General features: G+C 44.9%; 1 protein-coding gene across 13 annotated transcripts in view; it reads right to left on the bottom strand.

Annotated features, from left to right (window-relative positions):
* DOCK9 (dedicator of cytokinesis 9) overlaps nt 1-27,516 on the bottom strand; it is a 279,313-nt gene that overhangs the window by 27,529 nt on the left and 224,268 nt on the right. For 4 of the 13 annotated variants that reach the window (XM_055426590.2, XM_088842644.1, XM_055426603.2 and 1 more), the window contains exons 36-46: nt 27,430-27,496; nt 25,583-25,630; nt 23,685-23,738; nt 22,871-23,007; nt 16,123-16,238; nt 9,612-9,749; nt 9,311-9,493; nt 7,675-7,788; nt 7,342-7,557; nt 5,397-5,454; nt 3,778-3,884 (exon numbers count right to left, since the gene is read on the bottom strand). In XM_055426590.2, the coding sequence (XP_055282565.2) occupies nt 3,778-3,884; nt 5,397-5,454; nt 7,342-7,557; nt 7,675-7,788; nt 9,311-9,493; nt 9,612-9,749; nt 16,123-16,238; nt 22,871-23,007; nt 23,685-23,738; nt 25,583-25,630; nt 27,430-27,496 (1,238 nt within the window). Of the gene's footprint in view, nt 1-3,777; nt 3,885-5,396; nt 5,455-7,341; nt 7,558-7,674; nt 7,789-9,310; nt 9,494-9,611; nt 9,750-16,122; nt 16,239-22,253; nt 22,298-22,870; nt 23,008-23,684; nt 23,739-25,582; nt 25,631-27,429; nt 27,497-27,516 lie in introns of all 13 variants that reach the window. The other 9 variants (XM_055426593.2, XM_055426592.2, XM_055426594.2 and 6 more) reach the window with 3 other exon arrangements.

The raw sequence follows: 27,516 nt of genomic DNA, 5'->3' as shown, positions 1-27,516 counted from the left end.
GGTTGTATGCAATTCAGACACCCCAGGAGACAGAATGCTTCTGTCTGCACAGGCTCTGGTTTGTAAGACAAAATGTAAACAGGAATGGACTGTTTCTCTTTAATCAAAAGCAGCTGGGAGGGAGTCTGCTCTTTGGGTCAGTCAGGGAGGATGGACTGCTACCAGTAAAATCTCAGGAGAATCACGTATTTTTAGATCGTGTCTCTAAAATCACATAGGAGAGCATCTTAGGCATTTACATGTATCTAATAATGCAGATTACAAGGGCAACGATTCTTACTAAGCTGTTGTTCCACACCCATTCCCACCAGCTTTCCTCAAAACTCCTCTGGCAGAGATATTCGACTTTCCCTTTTTCTTGAAACCTCTTGAGGGCCAGGGCAAAAACGGTTACATAGCAATTTCCGTCGTTGTGACTTTTGGTGCACACTATTTTTTTTACTGCTGGTTGTTTTCCATCTTAACGTGCAGGGCTTGCTTGGGACTTTACAACCCCCCGGGTCGCATCCTAATCATGACAGATCATCATGGACTATGGACCTTGTTAAAGATTTACCAACTTTATGCTTTGAGGACAGGGTGGAAAATCCATATTCTGAAAAAGAGCTGATAAAGTTTTCCCCATCACATGTTTAGTTATTACTCAGAGTGGGTGCCATTCACAAATTTCCCTGATCAATATGCCCTTGGTTTCATGGGGCTCACTCCCTAGGCTCTGCTCCTGAGTCTCCTTCCAGCCTGTGACTTAATCTGATGAGCCATCCTGAGCTTCATTTTATCATCCCCGAGGACATGTTATTCAGAACTGTTTAACTTTCAAATCTTTAGTTGTTCTTGGTATCGCTGTTTTCCTTATCGCGAATTCTAAACAAAAGTGCTGTGCTCCAGAGAACTGACTGGGCGACAGGGGACAAGGGTGGTTCTTCCAAGGAGCCGATGTGTTCAGGCTTCTTTTCAGAGAAAAACCCAATCAAGCTCTGCTTGAACTGAAGAGTTCAATGCCAAGAGTGTGCGGGCCTTGCTGCTGAGGGTCAGGTTCACACGTCATAGTGAAAAATTAAAAACTATCATTGGTCCAGGCATGTCAAGGTGGAGAGACAGTTGAATGGGTAATACCATGTAATAACCAACTGGCTTTCCCCCCACCCCCCAACTTCAGAATACTTAAGAGAACTTTACGTATTTTGGCTAAAATTAATTTTTAAATATAAAATCACTCAATATATTATCTTCCTTTCTCATGGTTACTTTTTAATTTAGGGAGTCATTTGAAACCACAGAATTTTTGATGGTGGTTCTTAAGCCTTTGAGGCTTAAGATCCTTTTATATGTTATAAAAATCATTGAGAACTCTTTAAAAATAGGTGAGAACTTTTATGTATATGGGTGTTATCTCTCAATATTTACAATATTAGGAGTGAACACTGAAGAAATGTAAAAATAGTTATGCATTAATTTAAACTCATAATAATAAACTGATTACATGTTAACAAAAATAATGTTTTTCATGGGAAACTTTTTTTTTTTTTTAATTAAGAAGAGTGGCATTGTTCAACATTTTTGCTACTCTAATGTCTGACTTCATAGGAGAAGCCTGGGTTCTGGCCTCTGCTTCTGCATTCAGTCTCTTCAATATATTATTCTGGATGATGCAGACAAAGAAAATCCAGCCTCACGGAGACAGGTGGAAAATGAAGGACCTCAAAGACTTCCTGAGAGGTTACTGGGGACCCCAGGAGCCTCAGGGCCTCACTTTGAGAACTTCTGATTCATGGATGGTCAGTATCACGGAGGATGTTTGCTCATGGGCCCTGCTTACTGGCATCAGTCCAGTTCAGTTCAGTTCAGTCGCTCAGTCGTGTCCGACTCTTTGTGACCCCATGAATCACAGCACGCCAGGCCTCCCTGTCCATCACCAACTCCCGGAGTTCACTCAAACTCACCTCCATCGAGTCGGTGATGCCACCCAGCCATCTCATTCTCTGTCGTCCCCTTCTCCTCCCGCTCCCAATCCCTCCCAGCATCAGGGTCTTTTCCAGTGAGTCAACTCTTGGCATGAGGTGGCCAAAGTATTGGAGTTTCAGCCTCGGCATCAGTCCTTCCAATGAACACCCAGGATTGATCTCTTGTAGAATGGACTGGTTGGATCTCCTTGCAGTCCAAGGGACTCTCAAGAGTCTTCTCCAGCACCACAGTTCAAAAGCATCAATTCTTTGGCGCTCAGTTTTCTTCACAGTCCAACTCTCACATCCATACACGACCACGGGAAAAACCATAGCCTTGACTAGACGACCTTTGTTGGCAAAGTAATGTCTCTGCTTTTTAATATGCTATCTAGGTTGGTCATAACTTTCCTTCCAAGGAGTAAGCATCTTTTAATTTCATGGCTGCAATCAGCATCCGGAGTGATTTTGGAGCCCCAAAAAATAAAGTCTGACACTGTTTCCACTGTTTCCCCATCTATTTGCCATGAAGTGATGGGACCAGATGCCATAATCTTTGTTTTCTGAATGTTGAGCTTCAAGCCAACCTTTTTACTCTCCTCAAGAGGCTTTTTAGTTCCTCTTCACTTTCTGCCATAAGGGTGGTGTCATCAAAAGTCCTGATATTAAGCAGGACCTCTACTCATTAAAAACAACTACAACAGAGGCAGAAGATGTTTACTCCTTTCTCTGTTTTCTCTCTCCACATGAAGAAACAGACCACTTTATTTTTCCTTAAAAGAAGGGCATGATTAAAAAGCTTTCTCCCAACTGTTGCATTTTGCTTTAAAGTTGAGGGGAGGCAGGCACATGTGAAAAGATCTTCTGGCAGACACTCATGGAAGAAGAAAATCAGGGAACGTAGGAGAAAACTGGCTTTTTTTCAGATGCCTGTCTATGGGGTCACACAGAGTCGGACACCACTGAAGGGACTTAGCAGCAGCAGCAGCAGCTTTATTTCAAAACTGTCTACTCACGGAGAACTGGCTGCAAGGTGGCCCCGCTTTGGCAAGAAACGTGCAGAAATTGCTACAGTGATCTAAAGTCAACTGTTTTGGTCTCTCTGGGGGTGGGATAGGGCGGTCTTATCTACTTAGGATGCACAGGCCCTGGGGGCAGCACTCAAGCGGAAGCAGGGATCCAAGGATGTGGACTGGGGCTGCTCTGCCCCCAAGCCCAGGCTGGCCTCTCACAGCCTTGCATGTCTGGGGACACTGATTGAAAAGTCAGATTAAAACAGATAAACAAATAAATCCCATAAACCAGAGAAATTAATTGCTGAAAAGAATGAGAAACCTTATGGTTCAAAACAGTGGACCATTTACCACGAGACTTTAAGCTCTCAGTCTTATATCACTACTAACTGGCTTGTCAAACTCTCTGGGATTCCTTTGTGGCTTAGTGGTAAAGGATCTGCCTGCCAATGCAGGACTCATGGGTTCAATCCCTGGGTCAGGAAGATCCCTTGGAGAAGGAAATGGCAACCTATTCTAGTATTCTTGCCTAGGAAATCCCATGGACAGAGGAGCCTGGCAGGCTACAGACCACGGGGCTGCAAAAGAGCTGGACACGACTGAGCAACTAAACAACAACAAATTCTCTCCAGAGGAAAGGAGAAGCTCCAAGAAAGGGGACTGGCAGGAGCTTGTGCCAGTGTTCTGGAGAATCATCTTAGTTAGAGCAAAGTGTGCACACAGTGGCTGCAGCGAGAAAACCCTGGTTTGGGGGCAGGGGTGGGGAATGGCAGCACCCGAGACTCTCGGTGACCCGAGCCCCCGCGGGCTGTGGTCCTTACCTCATTGAAGTGGACGTCCTGCATGCCGACGTCTTCCATCATGGAGGCCTCCTCGTCGATGTTTGGGGTGACGACCCTGAAGGCTGTGCATCCTTGTCTAAACATGCCTAGAATTGAGAGAGCAGGAGACAGCTGGAGTTATCAGCCTGAAGGTGCTGAGCTGTGAGGGTGCTTCCTGCCCTGTCTTGTCTCTGAGCTGAATGAAAACCAATCTAGAAATCGCGTCTCACGCCAGCGTTTCCGCAGGGAGCCTTGGGGCCGCCGGGCGCTTGCCTGCACTCGGTTCCTCACATTTGACCCTCACCACCCTCCATTTGTCTCTTTTTCTCATCCATTAAAAAATTATTTATTTATTTGGCTGTGCTGGGTCTTAGCTGCGGAACATGGATACTGGAGTAGGTTGCCGTTTCCTTTCAAGGGGATCTTCCTGACCCAGGGATCGAACCTGGGGGCCTCTGCCTTGGGAGTACAGAGTCTTAGCCATTGGACCACCAGGGAATTCCTTTCTCATCCCTTTTCACTTTTCACCCACCTTTATTAAAATGTATGTAATCCTTAAATAAATTGAAATAGGCACTGAATCAAATTAACAGGAAAATATAGTAGCAACAATAATTTGATAAGCTGACCCATGCTCAGATACCAAAAAAACTGAAGCAGCCAAAGCTAGTCAGAGAAATAGGCTCAGAAACAACTCTCTTTCCAGCTGTCATGTCACCCCCTTCACTGGGGGGTAACCCAGAACTCGGAGAGAACTAGCCCTGCTCCTGCAGGAAGTAGTCCACCAACAGGTAACTGGGTGGCCGCAGTGGCTTGACATTATTCCTTACACAGTGCAGGGTTCAGTCAGACCTGGGGCAGCTCTGTTCCAGTACACACGGGAACACAGCCGGCTTTTCTGAAAGCCCCGTGTTCTCGACTGGGAAGTGGAGATGAGCAACGGGTGTCTGACCAGAGGAGCCGTGAGAGAACTCACAGTCTGCTGATGTGGGAAGCAGCCCTTACACACAAGGGGGCGGCACACACTCCCACCCGCTCCTTCCACAGGGAGGCCAGGTCCCAGCCTGCAGGCTGCCTCCTCGCACGACACAGCCAACCGGGCTGTGCTCCAGAAAATGCTGTCTGATGACCTCCTGCTACAGCTGCCGTGTGATGGATAAACAGTTCCAGGGAACTACCTTCAGGGAAAATAAAATCTCTCCAGCTGGAGACCAGCCAGCCAGGAACTCCCGGAGGCAAACCTCATTAACTAGTTTTTCCAAGATGGAGTTATTAGCAAGAGGTTATATGACAACACGCCACCTACTTTTGTTTTGCATTTTTGCGGTGCCTACCAAGTCAAGTAAATGTCACATCAACGAATTAAAAAAAACCAGTATAGAAGGAAATGGCAACCCACTCCAGTATTCTTCCCTGGGAAATCCCATGGACAGAGGAGCCTGGCAGGCTCCATGGAGTTGCAAAGAGTCAAACATGACTAAATGACTAAACAACAACAATATAGTGTACACACACATACAAAGATCTTCCACCTCAAATCTTTCTGAATGGTTCTCGCTTGTCTTTGCTGTTTTGTAAAGTTTTACAATTATTTCACAAAACACAGAATCATTTCTTACCTTTCCGTGTGAGATATTCTGCCACCAGGGCTGTGACATGGACATAGCACATTGCTGCCTACAGTAAAAGACACATGCTTCAGAATCACCAGTTATAATGCACAAAGCTCACCATCAGAAACCTAATGACTGTATGTACTTATGTTAGATCTCAAGGCATCAGCTAGTGTTCCTAATGGCTGACATCTTACCTATAGAAAAAACTGGGACAATTCACACAAACTGAAATTATGAAACTCTGAATTCAGATGAATGGCAACAAGCTTGGTAAGGCCCATTTCTAGCTAGAATTATTAAACTTTTGTTAAAGATAAAAGATTTTTAAAAAGCATTTTTTCTTACTATATCTAAAATTTTGGCATTATTTCTCTTAAAGGGAAAAGAGGATCCCTTGAAGAAAAGGCATGTGTATTCCTATATTCAGAGAGAACGGCTCAAACTTCAGGGGCTAATGTATTTTTCTGTCAACCTAAAAAACAATGAAGTTATAAATTTTTTCCAAAAATAGAATTCTAAATGAAAGTAATGTAATGTTCAATGGATAACATTATAAACACTTTTAAAATGTAAGAAAAAACAAAAATAAATTCTTTTAACCAAGTTGCCATGGTTTATAAAACATCAAACATAGCTGTTAGAAATGAACCTATTATGAGGATCTAATGCCTAAGCCCTGGTTCTCGTCAGAATGATAGAAAAATTACTACTACTGACAAGTGCATAATTCATTTTTATTATGGCTAATGACTCTTGAGAGTCCCTTATACTGCAAGGAGATCCCACCAGTCCATTCTAAAGGAGATCAATCCTGGATGTTCTTTGGAGGGACTGATGCTAAAGCTGAAACTGCAATACTTTGGCCACCTCATGCGACGGGTTGACTCACTGGAAAAGACTCTGATGCTGGGAAGGGTTGGGGGCGGGAGGAGAAGGGGACGACCGAGAATGAGATGGCTGGATGGCATCACCGACTCTGTGGACATGGGTTTGAGTGTACTCCGGGAGTTGGTGATGGATAGGGAGGCCTGGTGTGCTGTGATTCATGGGGTCGCGGAGAGTCGGACACGACTGAGCGACTGAACTGAACTGAACAGAACTGAATGGATATTTTAGATTAAACTTCTGATCAAACAGAATGGACTCTGAATAATCAAAAAGAATTGCTACATGCACTTTTCAGATGTAAGACACAATCTCACTAATTTAAGCAATTAGCATGTTTAAAAGTAAAAGCATATTTCTTTGGTCGTTCTCCTGATCACACCTAAATGCCATGGGCATGAATCCTGAGCAGAGTTTTCGTAGGACCATGAAGAGAATCCGCCTTACAGCCCATCACTGTCCTTAACTGCCCCCATTTTACAGATGATGTCACTGAGACACAGCGGGGTTAAGAACAGGCTCAGTGTTGCCGAGTTAGTCAATGTTGGATCTGGGAGCCGGTCTCCTCAAAGCCCAAACACCCCACCTCTGCACCTGCCATACTGTCGCTTACTGAACCATGGGCTCTGAACCCGGGGCAGCTCTGACCCCTGCTGCATTCACAGACAAAACCACTACCTCAAAGAGGAAAAGGCCATGCCCCGGCTGACTTCTCTATCAGGAAAATCTCACATTATCATAAAATAGTTGCATTTTAGATCAGGAGAGGAGTTTGGATGCAGAAGCTGAGCGCAACTGTGCTAACGGGCACCTGTGTGAGCACGGGTGTCTTCTAAGAGCTCTCAAACAATGCTCCTATGACAGAGAAATCCCCTTACGATCTTCTAAACTGTAAAACCGCTAAATGACTATGAAGGAGCTCTGCGCCCAACACTGAAGTATCACATGCTTTTAACTGGCTTATTGGAATTACTGGGAAGTTCTCTCATAATCAGCTTCTTTCAGTGAGTGGGGCATAACTCGTTTTCTCAAAAAGCCTGGACGGACAGGCGTGTGGGGCTACCTCGGACAGGTCCCCGTTCTTGACGTGGATCCTGGCCATGCTGTCCAGCCACGTCTTTCGGAGCTCAGGGGTGCTGGCGTAGGACTTGGCCAGGCTGTACTGGAGGTCCACCAGCATCTCGGGGTCAGTCTCGTGCTCCTTCATCTGGGCTGTGGCCATCAGAACCGTGCGGATCCTTTTGGTCAAGTCCTTCACATCCGAGGAGAAGGTGGTGTGCTGGAACAAGGGTGGAGGGAAGACACAGGCTTTCAGCTGTGATCTATCTGCACGCGTTTCCCAGATGATAAGGCCGGGTCTTGGGGGTAAAAAATAAAACGGCTCCGGGGCACCCACCTTGATGAGCCTGTCACTGTTGGCGCAGTTGTTGATGATAGACAAGGACTGCTGGAACCTGGTTCCCCCGATGCCAACAACATCTGCTATCAGCTGGCTGACTGAAATAACAATCTGAGGGACACACAAACGTGAGCCAATCAATTCACCTTCACGTGACGCCCCTGGTTCGGCCCCTGACTTCGGTTACAGTGTGCATGGGATGGGGCAACGGGAAGCCTGCGAGCAGGGGTCGCTCCAGTGTGGGAAACGGTGTCTGAGTCATCCCCCTCCCCCTTCCAAGAATTATTCCAGAAGGTGACTCTGCTCTCCTTGCGTCTTTTGTTTGTATAGCAAAATGCTGACCAGGCAAGTTTAGAGGAATGAGAAGCAGATGAGCCCATGTCACCTGGATAATTACGGATCACCTTCTCTAATAGACATTGAGACCTTACTATTTACTTCTTTGGTTTTGGCTTGGATTTATATGGGCTCAGTATTCAAAAGTGGATGACCCTCAGCATTTATTATTAAAACATACACATATTAACCATGGCATGGGGGAATCTGTCTTTTGGGGGTCTATATTAGCATTGCCTTGACCTAGTTACTCAACTAAACTGCAACCTGTCCCCCCTTTCCTGCACCACAGCCAGTACTAAGTACTGTCGCTAAGTACTGTTAATGCAGTCTCCTCTTCTTTCTAACCTTTCCATGACCCAGGACTCCATCCTCTCTGGCCTAGACTTGACATGGTTTCCCCAAGGTCTCCCGAGCTCAGGCCTCGACTTCCTTATCCTTTCTCAGTCTGGAGTCCAGGTGATCCCCCTGAATATGCAATGATACCGCCACAGTCTCAACCCTACTGTGCAGACCTTCTCCAGCTCCCTGGCTGGCCCCTTTCTCACCCATGGCCTGGATCATGCTCACTCCCAACCCCCTGTTCATCTTTCACATCCCCTGGGAAGCCCCTGGCCCGCTCCTTGGGGCACTGAAATTCTCCTGTTACGGCCCTGGGCACATGGCACAAAAACCTCACGGTATGCCTGTCCTCCAGGGATGACGACACCCTGTCTGGGCTAGGAGAGGGTCCTGCTTTGCTCCCAGCACCCAGGAACCCTAGCATGTAGTTTGCAAACAATAAATAATTGTTTCCAAAAAGGAATAAGTACAGAGACAGAGAAGGCACTCCTGTATGTGTTTGTAGAAAAAGAGGGTCTACAAAAATACCCAAGACCCCTAGCATCAGGCATGGTTTACAGAACAGGGAATTTGGTGCATTTTAACTCTGGAGAAACGGCAGGTGTGTCAACAGATGGATGATAGAAAAGGACTACTTTGGGCTTTCTGTGTCTTACCTGAGATGTTTACTGCGAGGTTCTGTACCTCCTGACTCAGCGTAATTTCAGTCAGTCCAGAACTGACTCAATACTTAAACATCGATTTACCAACAGAAACACATCCTGGGCCCAAATCGTACAATGTGGAGGATGAAATAAACCAAACCAGTAACCGTGACATTCTAGTTTTCCATCTCACAACCAGACCGTTCAGAACTTACACCGAGCTAACTTGGTAAACGTTGACATGCACGGTTTTCCTGCTGAGGCAGAACTCCGCAGGGCGCACGTGTCCTGGAAAGCTAAAGCACACGCACCTGCAGGTGGGTCCGGACAAAGGACTTCTTGCCGGTGTAGTCGAAGTTGTTCCTCATCAGGAAGTACAGCAGCTGGGAGGCCTCGGTCCTGATGGAGCTCAGCTTGGAGTTGCAGCACTTGAGGATCTCGTAGCACAGGGCCGCACACATGTCCGCTCTCCCCTCGTAGAACGTCGAGGGAAACTAGATGGACAGGAGGAAGCAAATGGGCCCAGAGAGGTCAGTTAGCGCCCCCTTCAGCCCGGAGGGGACAGAGAACGGGCGACAATTGAGGACGACCTCCCCCGATGAGACCATGTACCTTATAGATCAGTGACCTTAAGGCGGTGAAGACGTGTTTTAAAGCCGTTTCAGACTGATGTTTTTGAAGAAAGCACAGGTAGACGTCAAAAACTTTCTTCATGAGGGGATTATGTCCATGGTCAGCCAGGAGCTGGTTCTTAAAAAACAGGAGAAGAGCCTGGTCAGTGAGACATGCCAGATATCGCTAACAGGTTTCATACAACCACCAGCCTCAAAGGTTACATTTTCCAGGTACTAGGACAACTTATAATTTAAACAAACTTGACAGAAACCTTCTAGGAGAGCACAGAAGTCTCCTGTAGTACAAATAAGCTTATCAATAAATTTATGCTTTTACTACTAAGGGAGGGACTAATTTTAAAAGTTCACAGCAAATGGTGATATGGTTTAAAGGACCATAGTATCTCAGTATTGACTGGGCTTCATTTATTGACTTATTTTTATTGTGCCCAGCAACTGATACAGAGGTAAGGTTTGTGACACCTCAGTTCCAGCAGAGAAGAGTCGCTACAGGTATCAGCTAATGGACGGGCTGGAAAAATACTGAAGGGAGGTATCTGAAACGGATCCCCTGTCAGTGAGGGCTGGGTTTTCTCGCCCACCGCAGGCTTTCAGGTACTCTCTGAAGCCATGCATCACCCACCAGGCAGTCTGGAGAGGGCAAAAATGCATGGGCTTCGGTCAGGCACTGTTTCTCATGTGTACTTTTCAGGTGGCACTAATGGTAAAGAACCTGCCTGCCAAAGCAGGAGACTTAAGAGATGTGGGTTCGATCCCTGGGTTGGGAAGATACCCTGGAGAAAGGCAAGGCAACCCACCCCAGTAGTCTTGTCTGGAGAATCCCATGGAGAGAGAAGCCTGGCGAGCTATGGTCCACAGGGTCACAAAGAGTCAGACATGACTGAAGTGACTTAGCACGCACTCCTGTGTACGGATTTGCAGGCAAACAAAGCCTGGTCCTTCTCATCCCTGAAACAGTGGACCTAAAACTGAGCTACTGTGAAGACTTGACGTCAAGCATAGGGAGTATATGGGCTTCCCTGGTGGCTCAGACTGTAAAGAGTCCGCCTGCAATGCAGAAGACCTGGGTTCAATCCCTGGGCTGGGAAGATCCCCTGGAGGAGGGCATGGCAACCCACTCCATATTCTTGCCTGGAGAATCCCCATGGACAAAGAAGCCCGGCGGGCTAAGTCCATGGGGTTGCAAACAGTTAGACACGACTGAGAGGCTAAGCACACAGGGAATATCTGATCCACCCTCTGGTTTGTTCAGTAAGTGGCAAGAGGACCCCCACTAATTTCTTCTCTTTGTTTTTCATGGTCTCCTCCCTCCAGCAGAAAACCACACTGATTCAACACCACGAAAGCCTGGCTGGCTCAAACGCCCAGAGACCACTGAACACGCACAGCAGACAGAGGTGTTGCCCAGCTAGAGGCCAGCAGGCAGCCACGACACGTGTGTGACATTGGAGACCTGCCTCTTCAAATGCAGACAGGCCTGTCAAGACAAAAGTGTGCTTTTGGGAGAAAGTGTGCATTTTGCAAAAGTAGGCAAAAATGACTGTCACTTAAAAAAAAAAAAGTTCAGAGGCCAGTACCTGGAACCAATCTTACGATTTAGTGAAATAAGCAGAGATGACTTATGTCCGGACAGTTCTGTTGCAGAGCAAATTACGGCTGAAATAATAGTTTTGAAATTCACCTCATCTTATTGTTGGAGAAAAAGTTTAACTCAAGGGGTAAGTTTTGTTTTTGTAGGTCCAGTGACTCACAGGTGTATTCACAGCTGGTGGACACCTGGAATCCTGTGATCTTTGTATCATGTAATACTGAGACACAGCATTGAATTCTATTGTGTGAAAGAGAAACAATTTAACGAGCAGAAAATGTGACTTAATTAACTGAATATGATGTAATTCTCAACCATGAGCAGCTGTTCACCAACTAGAAAAAAACAAACAAAAAAAAGAGGCTGTTTTCAGTGTTCGGGGAACTGCTTACACGGTTTGCTGTTTGTGAGCAGTGCTTTTCCCCGGAGCCACAGCCCTTCCTAATTACAGCTGGAGGAAGGTTTGCATGAATCTGGATGTGAGCTTTTATTTTCTCAGCACTCTTCTGGGAGAGATGGTTCATACAAAAATGGCGAAGACCTCTGGTCTTGTTCTGAATTGGCCTGTCTTCAAGTTCTTAGCACTGGAGTTAAACTTCCATTCTCTTTCCTCTGGTCAAAGCTTTTGCTTCCCATTTTTAGGATTTAGTCTTCCTGGGCTCTGACTGCAAAAGTTGCTTGAAGAACGGAGTAAAAACTCACACCAAGATATACATAACTGCTCATTTAAAGGGGTGAAGGGCCTTTTATTCTGAACACACCCCAGTTTACCAGGTGCCTTCCTATTTTCTTCTGTTTGTGTGTTTCTTTCTTTCTCATTAGAAAGTAATAGATACTAAACATAAAAATCTTTGAACATTCAGAAAGATCCAGAGAAGGAGAAAAAAAAAGCATAACAAAAATCACCTTCATTTTTCCATTTATAAATAACCACAGGTAACAATGGAGGATCTCATTTCTCCCTTTATCTCCCTATAGATTTTACTGAAGATGGGAGAATTTCATTGAGAAAATTAGATGAGATGTTAGAATAATAAGAAAGGCATGATGTATTTCTATCAATAAGGTGGAGCAGAGGTTACAAACAGTTCTCAGGAACTGTCTGATGTGGATTCAAGTTTGTTGTCACACAGCCTCCTAAGAGAAATGGGCCTTTCAGAGAACGAACATGCAGTATCAGAAATTTCTCAAGAGCCAGGAACAGGAGAAAAATTTAAACCTTGGATACCAAAATGAGCTATCTGGAACCGTGTTATTTAAGACAGCTACGTTATTCCTAGGCATATGGCTTTATTTTCATCTAAAGCCTGATTGTAAAAGTCTAGTTTAGAGAAGAGCTATCTCTGTTACAGAGGCTCGCCAGTCTCCAAGACAACCTGAGCCCCAGGCTCACAGTTGTACAAAGCGGACCCCAGTCTCCCTAGCTGACCCCCGCTATCCATGTGCTTCCCACCCTGGCCACGACCGTGATCCTCCTCAGCATGTCCTGGTTCTCACCGTGCACCTCAAATCAAGAAAAGGCACCATGTGGAATTGCTTAAAATACATTTTTGGATTAAATTTGTTAAGTATATTGAAAGTATTATCAACTATTTAAAGGTTATCATTGGTTAGCAAGTGAAAGTCGCTCATTCGATTCTGACTCTGTGACCCCATGGACTGTAACCTGCCAGGCTCCTGTCTGTGGAATTCTCCAGACAAGGATATGGGAGTGGGTTGCCATGCCCTTTTCCAGGGGATCTTCCTAGCATTGGTTTGGGAATGTATTAACAGACATTTTAAAACAACCGGAGAAGTGGTGTATTTTTCTGCATATAACTACCCTGGTTTACAAAACACATCTTTTTATGAATGAGATAACCTGTGTGAAAGTGCCCACACAGTCCCAGCATCTAGTTGCTGCTTGCTCATTTCCTTTTTTCTGTGTGGGAGGTCATTCAACCACCATGACACTCACCCAGTTTAGTTCCTTTCCCCCTCTGCCCCATGCACATGACTGACTTAGCAGAGAAGAAGGGCTTGACATGTCACTTGTGTAGTGATCTTGGGCAAATTTCCCAACCCATCTCAGCCTCAATGTCCTCACCTGTAAAAGGGATAAGAAGCTCTATGGGCCGGGCTGTAGTGAGGACTGACGCTGAAGACAGAAGGCACTCAGTAGCAGCAGGAAGTAATTAGCAGGAAGTATATTAGCAGGAAGCTAATATAATGATAAACTGGGATTCAGGGCTTAAATCTTTTCAAACATTTCCTCTCATTTATAATGTGATTTCTTGATTGCCTTGGGCAACTTATGAGATGTGGTCATTTAAGAGGCTCAGCAATGATGGGGCTCCATTTGTTGAAGATGACTATCTGCAAACAATTATGTCAGCTAACTCAATGGAATAATTTAATTTTTCTGATAGGCTCTGAGTGATACTTCAGCTGAGTAAATATCTACACAGGAAGATCCCAGGGCCTGCTACTCCAGTGGGCCTTGTGGACCCAGGCTGGGTACCACTGCGGACCCACTGCTTTCCACGACATCCTTTAAGGTCGTAAGATTCACCCATCTTCCCATTTTTTAGTGGGTGTGTATATGTGCTGAGCTTTAAACAAAAATTTTTGCACAGAGGCATACAGACCTTGATAGAGGCCACCTCAGCCCTAAAACTCAACCTTGCCTGTGTGTCTGAGGAATCAGATCCTTTACTTTGAGGACCAGGAAGGCATGAGCACAGCGGAAAGTGCTTACTGCTAAACTAGAGTCAACATTTGAGCTCCTGCTGTGTGCCAAACACAGGATAGATGTTTCCAGATACTTCATATCAATTCATGACACAGTAGGCATAACTGGCATGTTCTAAGGAAGGAAACTGGGGCCCACAGATGTCAAGGAGACCTGCCCAAGGCCTAACATCTGGCTAACGGTGCGGCTGGGGCTTGAAGCCCACAGTGTTTTGGTACAACTGCCTGTTCCCACGTGTCCTGGAGCCCGGTCTGTATCAGCAGAGTGCTCGGCCCTTCCAGGGGTCATCTTGCTGTAACTTACAACAGCCTGGGAGGCAGATCCTACTTTTTCAGTCTTACAAATGAGATTATCTTAGGTCTGGAGACATGAAGTGATTTTTTCAAAGATGGTCACCCAACAAATGTCACAATCAGTCATCAATCAGAGACCATCAGATGTTTCTCTCGAGTCAGAACCTGTTAATTAATTTAACAGTGGCCAGACACTGGAGACCTGGGAACCTTGACCAAGGCTCTTCTTTGATATGCAGCAGGCGATTTAAAGGAGGCTGAGGATGAACTTCAGGCTGTGCAGTAGTAAAGAAACCGTCACTGATCTCACGACGCTCCCAGACCACACCTGTGCTGTGTGTGCCCTCACCTGCCTGTGGGGCCAGACCACACCTGCTGTGCAGCCCAGGGCTTCCTGCTCATTTACATGCTGCGGCCCAGAAGACAGAGGAAGAAAGCATCCCAACCACTCTTCTGACCTTACAGATGCATCTGAACTTATCAGCTAGCATGGATACATATGCACGGGGCAAATATATTAGAAATTTCACTGCCTACTTACATAAGAACTGTTACTTAAAAATCTCCAAAAGAAAACAGAAAGAGGCTCAAAATGTGGTTCTAGTACAGCAGCGGTCCTCAGCCATACTGTTTACGTCTCACTCCCAGGGCTGTTTTCGGTCAGGCAGGACCCAAGAATCTGCACCTCTAAAAAAGCTTCAGGGCCTGCAGCTGCCACCAGCTGTGGGCCCACAACTGAGAACCACTGGGGTCAGGTTCCACGTAAGACACGGCTGCCCCCATCCTCATCCTAGGGACAGTGATGACACTTCCCGGGGACACAGGTAGCACGAATGCTAAGAACAAAGGTAAATTATAATAAAGCAATGTGATGGCTGGTAACCATCTTTACTCAGAGTGATAAGGGATTGTGCTTCACGAGAAGACAAGATGAGTAAAGTACAGAATGCCTTTGGGTATGTTTCCCACATGGCCTTGCAAATAAACATGCTGTTTTCATATTCAGAGCATAGTAACACTAACTCAGTCTCCCTGAAAACCTAAGTAGTCATTGAGCAAGAACGGGGAGGGGTAGGTCCCAAAAAACGAGAGTGGCCAAAGAGACCGTCTTTACCTGTGCGAATGTGACTCACTACAACCTAAAGACAAGACCAAGACCACTTTTTGTTCTCTATACCCGAAATGTTTTCTATCATTTAACTTACTAACAGGTAAAAAAAAAACTGAAAAGGTGAATGTGTTTTTACGTATTGCTCCTCTACGTATGGGCTTCCCAGGTGGCTCGGTGGTAAAGAATCCACCTGCTAACGCAGGAGAAGTGGGTTTGATCCCTGGGTTGGGGAGATCCTCTGGAGGAGGAAATGGCAACCCACTCTAGTATTCTTGCCTGGAAACCCCATGAGCAGAGAAGCCTGGCAGGCTATAGTCCATGGGACAGCAAAGAGTTGGACACAACTGAGCATACACCTCTACATATAAACATTTAATTTTAAACGCTACCACATTTGGATATGTTTAAAGACGGTGAAGGTAGAAATGACTGATTAGGCTCCTGTATTTATCATCCTTGAAGGCAGAGCAAAGTCACATTCCTCATAAATGCTTTCATCTGGCCAAGGGTTAACCTCGCCAAAGCCTGTGTCCACCAGTCACAAGCAGGCAGCACACTCTGACCAGTTAAGCTGTATTATATTTCAGGGAATTGGGGTCATTAACTGTGGAATGCTTTCGCTAAGGGAATTTAAGGATTAATGGCTTCCTTATAGGGGCTAAAACAGTTGCTGCAGTAAAACTGCAACGTAAGAAGTTCTTGCTGATTCAGCTAAATAAGCAAAAAATGAGTTTCAGAAAGGCTCTGACCATGAACAATACAAACCTTAAATGCCAGTGTGAACAGAGAGAGGGTGTCCAATGCCGTCAGGCACACCTCAGTAGCAATATTGGCTTCAAGTAACGACTGGTGGAGAACGTCAGCATCCGAGTGGCCATAGCCTGCATGGATCATAACACAAGGTTACTGTCGGCGGCTGCAGAGCACAGACTGGCGGACGGTATAGTCACAGTCAACTTTTGATTATTTCCAGAAGGCTTCCTTCAGGGCCTTATCTCCCTGTTGGCCTTTTTTTTTTTTTTTTGGTGGGTGGGGAAAAGGGGGTACTAGTAACGTTTCCATTCCATTATGACTCTTTCCACTCTGGACGGGGAGTAACAGCAGCAAACGTGCATTGTGAACTTGCTATGTGCCAGCCATGATTCTGTGAACTGCACACGGATATCTCATTAACCCCTCGGTTGCTCTATGAAGTGTGTACTCTTATTAAACCCTTTCTGCAGCTAAGGAAATGGAAGCACAGAAGGGCTAAGACTCGTCTTAAGTCACACAGCTGGTAAACAGGGGAAACCAGGACCGGTGCTTGGGACTGGAGTTCACTCGACTGAGCCACGTGTCTGAGTTGTTAGGATGGGGGTTGGGGGGTGGAATGAAGGAGGCTGAGGTCTCTGAAGCTTCCATATAGACAGAGGCAGCAGCTTCATTAGGGAAGGAAAGGGAAGGAAAATGAGCTGAGGGTCAGGCTGCTGGTCAATGAATCCAGCTCAGCCCCTTGCTAGCTGTGTGACCTTGGGCAAGTTATGTGACCCCTTTTCTCCCTCAGCTTCCTCATCTGCAGAATGGGGATAATAATAGTACCTACCCTCAAAGGGTTGTGGTGGCCATTAAATTAGTTAATGGTTGTGAAGCTCATGGAATAGTGCCTGGCACATAGTGAGTGCTACGGATGTCTCAAGTCAATAACATAAAGATTTGTTTTATCAGCAAGAATCATGAATGATAACCAAGAGTTGACTGCACCGCTAACAGTATTCTACTTGCTTTAATAAGAAGCATGAAAGCCACTATGACTGAAAGAAATGTTTAAGAAAAGGAAGAGACTTGAAGAATCATAATTTAAATACAAACTGACATCTTCTGTATGTGGCTGTAAAATCCATTTAGTACTGATATAAATGTAGTTTGACATATAATTTGAGATATTAAATTATGAAATGGTAATGCATTAGCAGAAATATATACAGGGATGCAAAGATGTTATGTTATTGATCTAGATTACAAAGAAAGATGGCAATATAATAAAACATCATGTAATGTCTTTCTCCAAGGAGCAAAACCAATCAACATTTACTATGTAGGTTAATTTTCTTAATACTCCAGAGAGGAGGACATTTTGCACACAGATCAGGAAAATGAAGTACAGAAAGCCTATAGAGTTTTCTGGAGGCCAGTAATGGGGGAAGAAACCAGAAACTACACTCCAAGTTCCTTATCCAGGCCACTATCGTAATCTCCATTATAAAGATAAAATAAAGTAACTAGCATGGTGTTTTTCTGACTTTAATAAAAGTCAGGGAGTTTTGAAAGGTTACAAAAGCTTCTACGTTGCTTTGTAAAGTGTGACTTAATAAAAACTGCTACGTGTTTTCATCCGACTTTGTTTTGCTTTGAAGACGGTGGTTCTGTGTGCCCTGCCTCATTTCCACGCTGCGACAGTCACCGCGTCCTTCCTGAGGCCACAGAACACATCTGGCACTGGTGCAAGGCTACTCGCTCTGTTCCTTTCCATTTCTGCTTCTCGGGGCCAGAATCCAGCAGAAAGACAGACAGACATTTTTTGGAACTAATCTTCATTGAACCACCTCTGTAAGCCAAGGCATTTCCTCATTTGGCAAGGTTTGTTTGGTGAGACACAGAGCCAACAAAAAGAGGAAAACAAACTGGCGATTGTTGTTACGGTGATCACAAACCAGGATGAGAGAGGACAAGAAAACCCAAATACAACACCTTTTATCAGACCAACCAAAAATTATCACACAGGTGATATTTTGAGGGCTGCCATTTACCCCAGATGGAGCTTTAGAATCTGAGTTAACCTGTAACAAGGCAGTTGCTTTGGTGATGAACTGTAATCTCTGCACAGAACTATCCTTTTCTTTTTCTAGATAAACTGTTGGATAAGTGTTTCCAAGTTTGATCATTACAGGTGAGACGGTCTACACACCGAAGAACTCCAACAGAGTTTACTTTTATCTAGCTGAATGTCTAGAACAATTCAGGAATTGCAATTTGTGAATGTGTGATTTTTTTAAAAAAACATACATTATCAATGGGCCATGCTAATTAATGACAAAATTTCTCTAAGCTACTATAATACACCACCCATAAGCCATTATACTGGCTATCTAATCTCTTTCAGAATAAGAGTCAAATTCATATAAAATCTGCCTGCCTGCGTCCAAATCATATCAAAGAAGCAGTTCTTTTAGCCACAATTGGTTATAATTTGTTGTTGTTGTTGACTGGCACAGTCATGTCCGACTCTTTGCGACCCCATGGACTGCAGCATGCCAGGCTTCCTTGTCCATCACCAAACTCCTGGAGTTTGCTCAAACTCATGTCCATTGAGTCAGTGATGCCTTTTGCTTTTCCTCAAACTGTTTTGCCTCAAAAATCAGTAGGATTCCTGAGCTAGTGTTACTGAATCATTCCTGAAAATAAGTGGCAGCACGGGACGCTGTGTGAGTGATACAGACTGACTGGACAATCAGCCAACGGACACCCCCATCCGGACAGCCTGTAAGGCCTGGAACAGAGCAGTGTATGAGGGAAGACTCTAACGGGTGTCACCGTGTTACTGGATAACACAGGAAAATCAAACTGAGCTGGCAAACCCAAGAAGGGGTCTTAAAGAGACACGGTCATTTCTCAAAGCATCAGTCAGGAACTTTTTAAAGCTGACGAAGATTCTGACCAAGGCCAGTAAGGAGTGCTGTTAACCCCACTGACTTCCACTAGGGGGCAGTGGTGCCCCAGGGCGCCCGCACTGAGCGTGGTCACCGAGGAAGGTCAGGGTGGGGAGGACTTCCCTGATGTACCATCATCTCTGGTGGGCACGTCAGGGGTCACTTTAGAGACCTCAGGACCCACTACTCACATGTACACAGTTTCCAATCTGTTGTCACTCAGATACAAGATTTATTCTACAATCCCACTCAAAGGCTGAGGATGAGACCTTCTCCCCTCTACTGTCAGTGGCTTGTTTAAACTAACCCTACTCTGTTTTATGAAGTTCTGTTTCCTGGAAAGCCTGGGGTAGTAATGCTGACCATTCCGATAACTGTCCCTGGCCCCCGGCCCCAGCGCACATCAGAGGCGATGTGGTGGGAAGGGCGGAAGCTGATCCACAGCCACCTGCCTTTTCCAAATGTCACAGGACATCTGGGCACATCTAATTCTCTGCAAGGGCTTCCCAGGTGGTTCAGCGGTAAAGAATCCGCCTGCCAATGCAGGAGACATGGGTTCGATCCCGAGAATCCCTGGAGGAGGAAATGGCATCCCCACTCCAGTATTCTTGTGTGGAGAATGCCATGGACAGAAGTCTGGCAGGCTACAGTCCATGGGGTCATAAAAGAGTCAGGCACAACTTAGCGACTAAACAACAGTTCTCTACAACTTAGTCCAGTGATCTTAAACCACCTCTTATACTGAATTATATGAAATACAGGTTTTCTTCAAGGGTTTTTACCTCTTGACTGGCTTTTCTCCCATCAATCAGTGGGAAATACAGATTATCATTCAAGTGAATTTAACATATTCCTAGAATAATATATAACATTAAATACCGAGTGTTATTTTATTTTGTAAATGTATCACTTATTTGCAAATGGGCTTCACTCAGTTTTCCCCTCGTCACTTGGTTTATATAAGATATTCTCTGGGCATCTATCACTCTCAATTTGTCCTCTGGCATAAGTCTTTTCTACAGATACACAATGAGTACATATTACAGTAAACAGGTCAATACCTTAATGTTGTAAACATTTTCTTTTTATAAGCCTGGGCAACAAACTCCTATGCTTTTGAGTGTTTTTAAAATAGCTAAGCCCATTGGTCACAGTGAAATTGTTACTTTCATTAATTGCTGTAAAAATCCAAGAGTAAGTGCCTGCTAGGGTTATACCTGCAGTAAGTATGGGGTCTCTTCCCTTGTCTTAGTGTTAAGTGGGGACGGGGCAGCCTGGCCTGTACTGGCTTAAGTTCTTTGCGGTCCTCTGCTGCCCCCTGCTGGTCATGCTGAGGTCTAACAAAGCCTTTCCTGCCTGAACTAGAGAAAAGAGGATATGAAAAAATGCTGGTGTCTAAGGGATTCTTCCTATTTTCATTCTTATCTAAAATAAATCCATTTTAGATTCTGGCATTCCAGCCAAGTCTCTCACATACTGGATATTTTTCATATTGGTTGGCCCAATAGAAGGTACTGTATTCACTGTTAAATAGGAATTTTCTTAAAGACACATATATGGCTACAAATTTCCCATAAAATGCCTAGGTTCCAGATATAAAAAATCATCTATGTATATATACATATACATGCGCACACACATACGCATGTATACATACAGTATACACTCCCTTCTCTCTGGCTTTTGGCTGAGTTGATGACATGGAGCTCAAAGAGCTGACGGAGGCAGGGGTCAAAGCCCCCCAATTGCAAAATCAGAATTAGAGACATAAGGGAAGACTGAGTTCCAGGGGAAGATGCATGGACTACGAGACACTGGAAGCTATCTGGGGTGAGCAGGAATTGCAGGAACACTTTAGAAGGCTAAAATAATCAGTTACGCACTGTTGATTGGAAAGGCAGAAGAAGCAGCTTTGATTGAGGATGGTGTTGCTGAAAACTGACTAAAGGAAAACATTCAGGATGAAAAGAGGAGAGGCGCGGGTAGGACGGGGTTCTCTGTGGGCAGCAGGAAGAGAGGATGGACATCAACAATGGTAACAATATGGTCTTTGCAGCAGAACACAGTCAGCTGTCTCTCTCCTCCAATCAAGCCACCACCGCAAAGCCCACTTGCAGTGGGAGGAACTGCTGCCCATCTCAGTGGATTAAGGTTATTTATTCATGGGCTGATCATTCCATTTATTTTTGTCTGTTTTCTAGGTTTCCTAAGCAATTACCTTGGCAGGTGGGGCCTTGGTCTGCTTATGATTTTTTTTTTAATGCTTTAAAGTGTAAGCATTTATTTCAACTGATAGTGAGATAATCCTTGTGTTAAAAATTTTCTGGGTAAAAGGCAATGTAGCAGGTCCTTCAGAAGAATGGAAATTTGATTTGTGTGCTAAATAGAAAATGAAAACTAAAAATAGTGAAACTCCTTGTTCTGTCTGTTTGAACCCCATGTCTGCAGAGCTGAAAAAGCCCTAACAGAAATGGATAAATCAAATTCTTACATGTGTTCTACAAGGTACAGCTAAGTATAGAACTGAGAACTAGCATTTGAAGGCTACCGGCTCAGTGTGAGGCAGACTGACATAATATTGATTTACATTAAGCCTAGAAGTTTATAGAGAGAGACTGTACCCACTACATTTAACTTTGCTGGGGTGGAAGAGCAGGTGGAAGCTGCTGTATTTTGATTTCTCAGCCTGAACTATTCTCAATTTAAGGTGTCGGGAATATATTGTCTTGACTCTCAGCCTGTGCAAAGAAAGAGGTACGGACATCACAGTTCATGGGATGAATTCCTATGATTAGAAACGATGAGAGAATATTAATAACTATGTATTAAAGATGTTGCTTGGAATGAGCATAAATAGTTGTCTACATGGCACAATAACTAGCTAACTCATGCATGGAGCGAGGATGGGACGATTCAGAGGCCACACCATTGACAGAAATGATCACGTTAAAGTGCTGCAAGGTTGATATCTTATAGGTTTCCTGCTTGAAGAAACCCTTAAGAAGATTAAATTTACACTTAGGTTTCTGGAAACAGCACAGGTGCCCTCTGGCAATTGATGAGTGAATTAAAGATAATGCTCCTATGTTTTGGCAAAGTCTCTACTGTGAAGTTAGGAAGCCCCAAAGTTAGGAAGGCGAGATGAACGAGAGGTCTCGGTTTGCAAGTGAAGCAGCCTCGTAAGCAGACTTCGACCTGATTAAATCTTACCATTGTCTACAGAAATCCCAAGCACACTTGATATCTTTCTCACACTGAAAACACAGAAAAAGTCACTTTGTTATTGGCTTTTCCACACCCTCACACATTGATTCACGGGCTTTATGGCTTCACAGCAGTTTAAAGATCAACATATGTTCAGGGCTGGAATGTCAGAATGGGGACGCTGGGTCAACTACACGCATGGCCTCAGGAGGGTGAAAGGAACCTGCCCCAGAGGTTTCTCAGGAGTCACGGAGGGGTGGGGGCAGTAAATGACGATAAGGTGGCTCTTGGCAATGAACCAAAATACTGAACTAAAAATATCAGAGGATGTCCCGCTATCATCATCACTTAGGCCAGATTTTGTTTTAAAAGCACCAAGCGGAGGTGTGGGGCAGAGGGGCTAAGCATTCCAGTCTGCTGCTGCAGTTGACCGCGTCCCACATTGTGTCATTCTCCTCCAAGGAAGGGGACTGCACGGCGAGCTCCTGGTCCTAATGCTCTGAGCTGGAAGAGAAGGTAAATCGGTGACGCGGTGTGCGGCGCGGTGGCCGGTGCGGGGGTGGTCCCCTCGGGGCTGTCACGTGGGATGGCTGGCTGTTACGATGGTGTGTCATGGGACTTACTGTGGTTAAAAGTGAGAGAGTTATCCAGGCTGCCCAGCGGCTGCAATCTCGCATGCATCATCCCTGTTCTGTTACGGGAAACAGGCAATGTCTGAGACTTTCGATCATGAACTATGGGTCCCAGCCCCTCCTGGTTCCTGCAACACGAGTGAAATGGGATAGGAGCCAAAGTTAGACTTGTTACACTGCGGCGAGACGGGGAGGGGCGTTAGTGAGGCCGGGACACAGCACGGAGGAGACGGGCCACGCACAGGCCAAGCGCAGCGGAGCCCGTCAGGGACCCCAGAAGCCAGAGACACACACGCGGCGGGGGCAGTGCTTGCAGAGTTCACAGCAAAGCACCTGAAGACGAAGGAGCGAGGCCACAGCAGAGGCCTTTCCAGTGTTGGAAAGCCCTTCCGAGACGCTCCTTTTTAAACAGGTGAGCATCAGTCCAGTGTGGTGCCGAAGACCAGCCTCTGGACAACGGCCAAAACAGCACGTGCCTTTTCAGATCATACATGTTACTGAAGAGCGGAAACAATCTTATTTTTTTAGTCGAAACAAAGGCGTTGGAAGAAAACAGGACAAACATGCAGCGGGATGGATTCTGTGAGGCGGTGTAACACCTCTGATTCTTACCCAGGCAAGAAGGAGAAGAGCCACACCCTTTGTTAGACTTGTCAGCAGCCAAGTGAAGAAAACAGAAAAGTGATCTGGGTTAGCGGTCAAACAGCTGACTTCCTACTGTGTACCATCACCAGGGCAGACGAGACAGGAGCCCAGCGCCGGAGGGACGCCTGTCCCCCGTCCCGCGGCCAACCGTCTCCCTCACCGTGTTACTGTGTGGAGTGGAGCAGGGCATGCATGGAGTCTCATGGGGCACATGCTGCTGGGTGATTTCAAAGGGACACAATGAGAAGGTGCGGTGTTCCCAGGACGGGAGCCCCACGGAGGCTAAACACGGCCGACTCGGGATCTTGTCCGCATGCAGCAGAGACCATGGCACGGTTTCCTATAAACCAGCACGCGGCTCTGCACCAGACAAAGCAACACTGGCCTCCTCCCCTGCCTCTCTACGCTCATTTACTTTTAAGATAGTCCCAGGAAGCATTCTTTTACATGCAAATATATACAGGGTGCTTAGGAAGTCAGAAGATTTTTTTCTTAAAAAAGGTTAAATTTATAGTCATTGGAAACAAAAGTCAGTTAACTGTTTCACCAAACCCAATTCCACAACAGTTTGTTGGGGCCGAAATCTTTGGCTTCTCTCGGTCACCACATTTAGCTCTGAGGCATTTTATTCTGTTTGCACAACATATTCCAAATGCCATCTTGTGACGTGGGCAACAGTTACTAATGGAGGGCGAAAAGCTCCCCAGCACAGTGTCACAAATACACTGTTCAACCATTTTCACGGGACAGAGCCAAAAGGAATGAAGTTATCATATAAAGAGCTTATTGCATAAGGACACACTGTATATACTTGCATTTAGGACTCAAAAAACTCAAATGCAAAAATTACTGTTACGATAAAAAAAAAAAATAAAGAATTGAGATTAGTGGACATTAAGTGCCACCATGTTTTAATTAAAAAATAGTTATTAATGGGAGGAAAGCATAATATAGTCTCTCTCAATCTGGTTTTTAAAAGAAAACATACTTTTACTTAACAGTAGCACAATTCTGAAAATTTCTCAGATATCTCAAGAAAAGAACAATGTTACCATAAAAGCAAAATCTTGACATTCAGAAAGTCTATTAAAAATCTCTTTCCTATTTCATTGCTGTAAAACAGAATTACAGATAAGCGAAAAACCTCAATGACAACTAAACTTTTAAAGTTTTTCTTAAAACATTAATACGTTTATTTATCATTACGTTTTTAAAACAGTACCAATAGAGAAATAAGGCACTTGGACCAAGACCCCCCACATACATTATCACAGGACACACAACACAGAAGGGAGCACACAGACACGCTGGATGGCGACAGGCCAGGAGTAAAGGAGATACTGATGCTTCCAGAGAAGGCGCTGCTCAGCTGCCTGTCAGCAAGGAGTGTCCAGCTCCCCTCTGACCCGGTGCGGAACCAAGGGTCAGGGCAGAGGGCAGCGAGGGTCTGTGACGCTCAACAGAGAGCTCTGGTCAGGCAACGACAGGGCACAGATGGCTTACTCAGAAAGAGCCGAGAAAAGGCTCACTTGGAGAGATGGTATTGGTGGCAGTCCGAGCAGATCGGAGATGGGCTCAAAACCTTCTTTCATTAAGAAGCAAAGGGGCTGGACTGAGAAGTTAGTGTCTTGGGAGCTGGGAGGTAGAATGGTAAGAAAGAAAAAAAAAAAGGACCTTTTGAGGGTGAGATGGGAAGAGAGATCATTGAGGAAGGAGACAGAGGGAGTGAGAAGACACAGCCAGAGGGACGGCGAGCAGAGAAAGAGGAGGCAGAAGGGACAGCACGTGGGAGGGTTTGGAAGAAACCGCGGCACCAGCCCACAGAGGAAAACCTTTCCAAGAGCTTCGCCTGAGACAGAACGAGACAGAAGGAACGCAGGAACGCCGGCGAGCGAGGCCGCCAGGTTTCATGGCAGCAGTCCAAAGACCCGCCAACTGTCTTCATGGCTGTTTGTGAGAATTCCAACTGCCAATCACCACAGACGACAATTCCCACACTTTCGGGTCCAAGTAATACACAGAATGACAAAACACGTCACACTAAACCCCCCACAGTACCTGGCGATATAGCGCTTCCCCATGTATTGGAACTGGTGCAAGCAGACTCTGTGGATAAGATAAAAGATTATTAGGAGAGGCGAAAAAATTACTGGGGATAAAATCACTTCTGACACATTACTTTATTTAAACGCATTTACAGTAACACGTTCATTCAATAAGCTCTTACCTATATATTACTAGCCCCTTACTTCTGGTTTTCAGAAATTCTCTGCAAGGTGCCTTTAAACCCAGCGAAAGTGATCACACTCAAGAAAGGCCCTATGTTGTGCTGCTATCAGAACCGTGGAGGATGGTTTGAGCAACACACAAGAAAGGCCCAGGAGGGACAGGACTGACTCTGACTTAGAGCTTGGACACTTACACTGCGTTCGTCTTGGAAGTCAAAGTGAAAACCCCATGCACTGGTCCTAGTTGCTTATTCATCCTCGTTCAACCTAAGGAGCTTTTCCTTCTTTTAACATCATATTTTTTTTCCTTTCAGCAAGACAACATCTCTTCATTTTATTTATTTATTTTGGCCGCACCACGTGGTATATGGGATCTTAGTTCCCCAACCAGGGATCAAACTAGTGCCCCCTGCATTGGGAGTATAGTCTTAACCACGGGACCACCAGGAAAACCCCTGGAACTTTCTTTTTTGATTCAAGTAAATGGATTGGTCCCTTACAGACATCAAATATGTTTGTCGTTGTTGTTTATTTTACTATATCCATAACATTGCTTTTAAAAAAATCATATATTTAATTAGAGGCAGTTAAAATAATGTCTAGGAAGTTCTGGTGGTGAAGCTTGTCTCACATGTGAGAACTATTATCTTTGTCAGGTATCGACAAGATATTATTATAATATCTCTAATATTATCTATATTAGAGAGGAAATGGCCGTGAATTCATGAATCAAGGCCATTAACTCCAAAATGCACAAAGCTCTGACCAAATTCATTCAAACACATTTGGCAGCAAATCATGACCCCAACTAGCAGACATAAAGCTACTTGTGAAAGTCACTCAGTCGTGTCTGATTCTGTGGCCCCATGGAATTCTCCAGGCCAGAATACTGGAATGGGTAGCGTTCCCTTGTCCAGGAGATCTTCCCAACCCAGGGATCGAACCCAGGTCTCCTGCATTGCAGGTGGATTCTTTACCAGCTGAGCCACAAGAGAAGCCCATGATTTAACCAATTACTGTGAACAATCACGGTATTGAAGAAATAAGTTCTTAATGCAAAAACAATAATGTGCTTGACTGTGGGGTGCTCCCTGAGACCCTACTGGGTGTTACAGAATATACTATCTATGAAAAATTTTTCAAAAATCAAAAAAATTCTGGATTTGAAAAACCATCTGGCCCCACTGGTTTTGGATAAGGGATTGTGGATTTGTGTTTCTAAAAATAAAAAGCTTAAAGGAAAAATAGAAACTTAAAGAGATCAAATAATATAGATTGTATTTAAGATTCCACTTTTACTTACTATATATTTTTAAATTATAGCAATTTTTCTATCTCAGTTTCTGCATCTGCTTAAGTTAGAGTCAACTCAGAAATGCAGGATCCACCCAATTCAGCTAACAAATGTGTTATTTTATTAAAACAGCTTATCCACACAAGTAGTAACCTCTCATCTATAATCATCACATATGTAATAATTTAGGGCTGTCACTGCCCTCTGGGCCATGAGTTCCTGAGACTGGGTGTTGGGGTCAGCTCCAGGAAAAAGAGCTTAACTAAGGATAAGTGTGGATGTGATCACACATTGCATTCCTGGTTCAACAACATAGTATTCGTCACACCTCTTAATTAGCCAGGAAAAATCAAGAGTCAATGAGCAAAGACAAAACTACTCACTCTGATATTGTAAAAAAATCCATAAGTTCAGCTGTTGAGGCCTTGTTCCAATACGTAAACAAAGCATCTGGAAAGTAAACATGTATT

Source organism: Moschus berezovskii, chromosome 13 (genome assembly GCF_049115385.1).
Source record: "Moschus berezovskii isolate FMDL1 chromosome 13, NW_MosBer_1.0, whole genome shotgun sequence".
Classification (NCBI taxonomy): Eukaryota; Metazoa; Chordata; class Mammalia; order Artiodactyla; family Moschidae; genus Moschus; species Moschus berezovskii.
The sequence above is the reverse complement of the archived record's forward strand: the minus strand, read 5'-3'. Positions and strand labels throughout refer to the sequence as shown.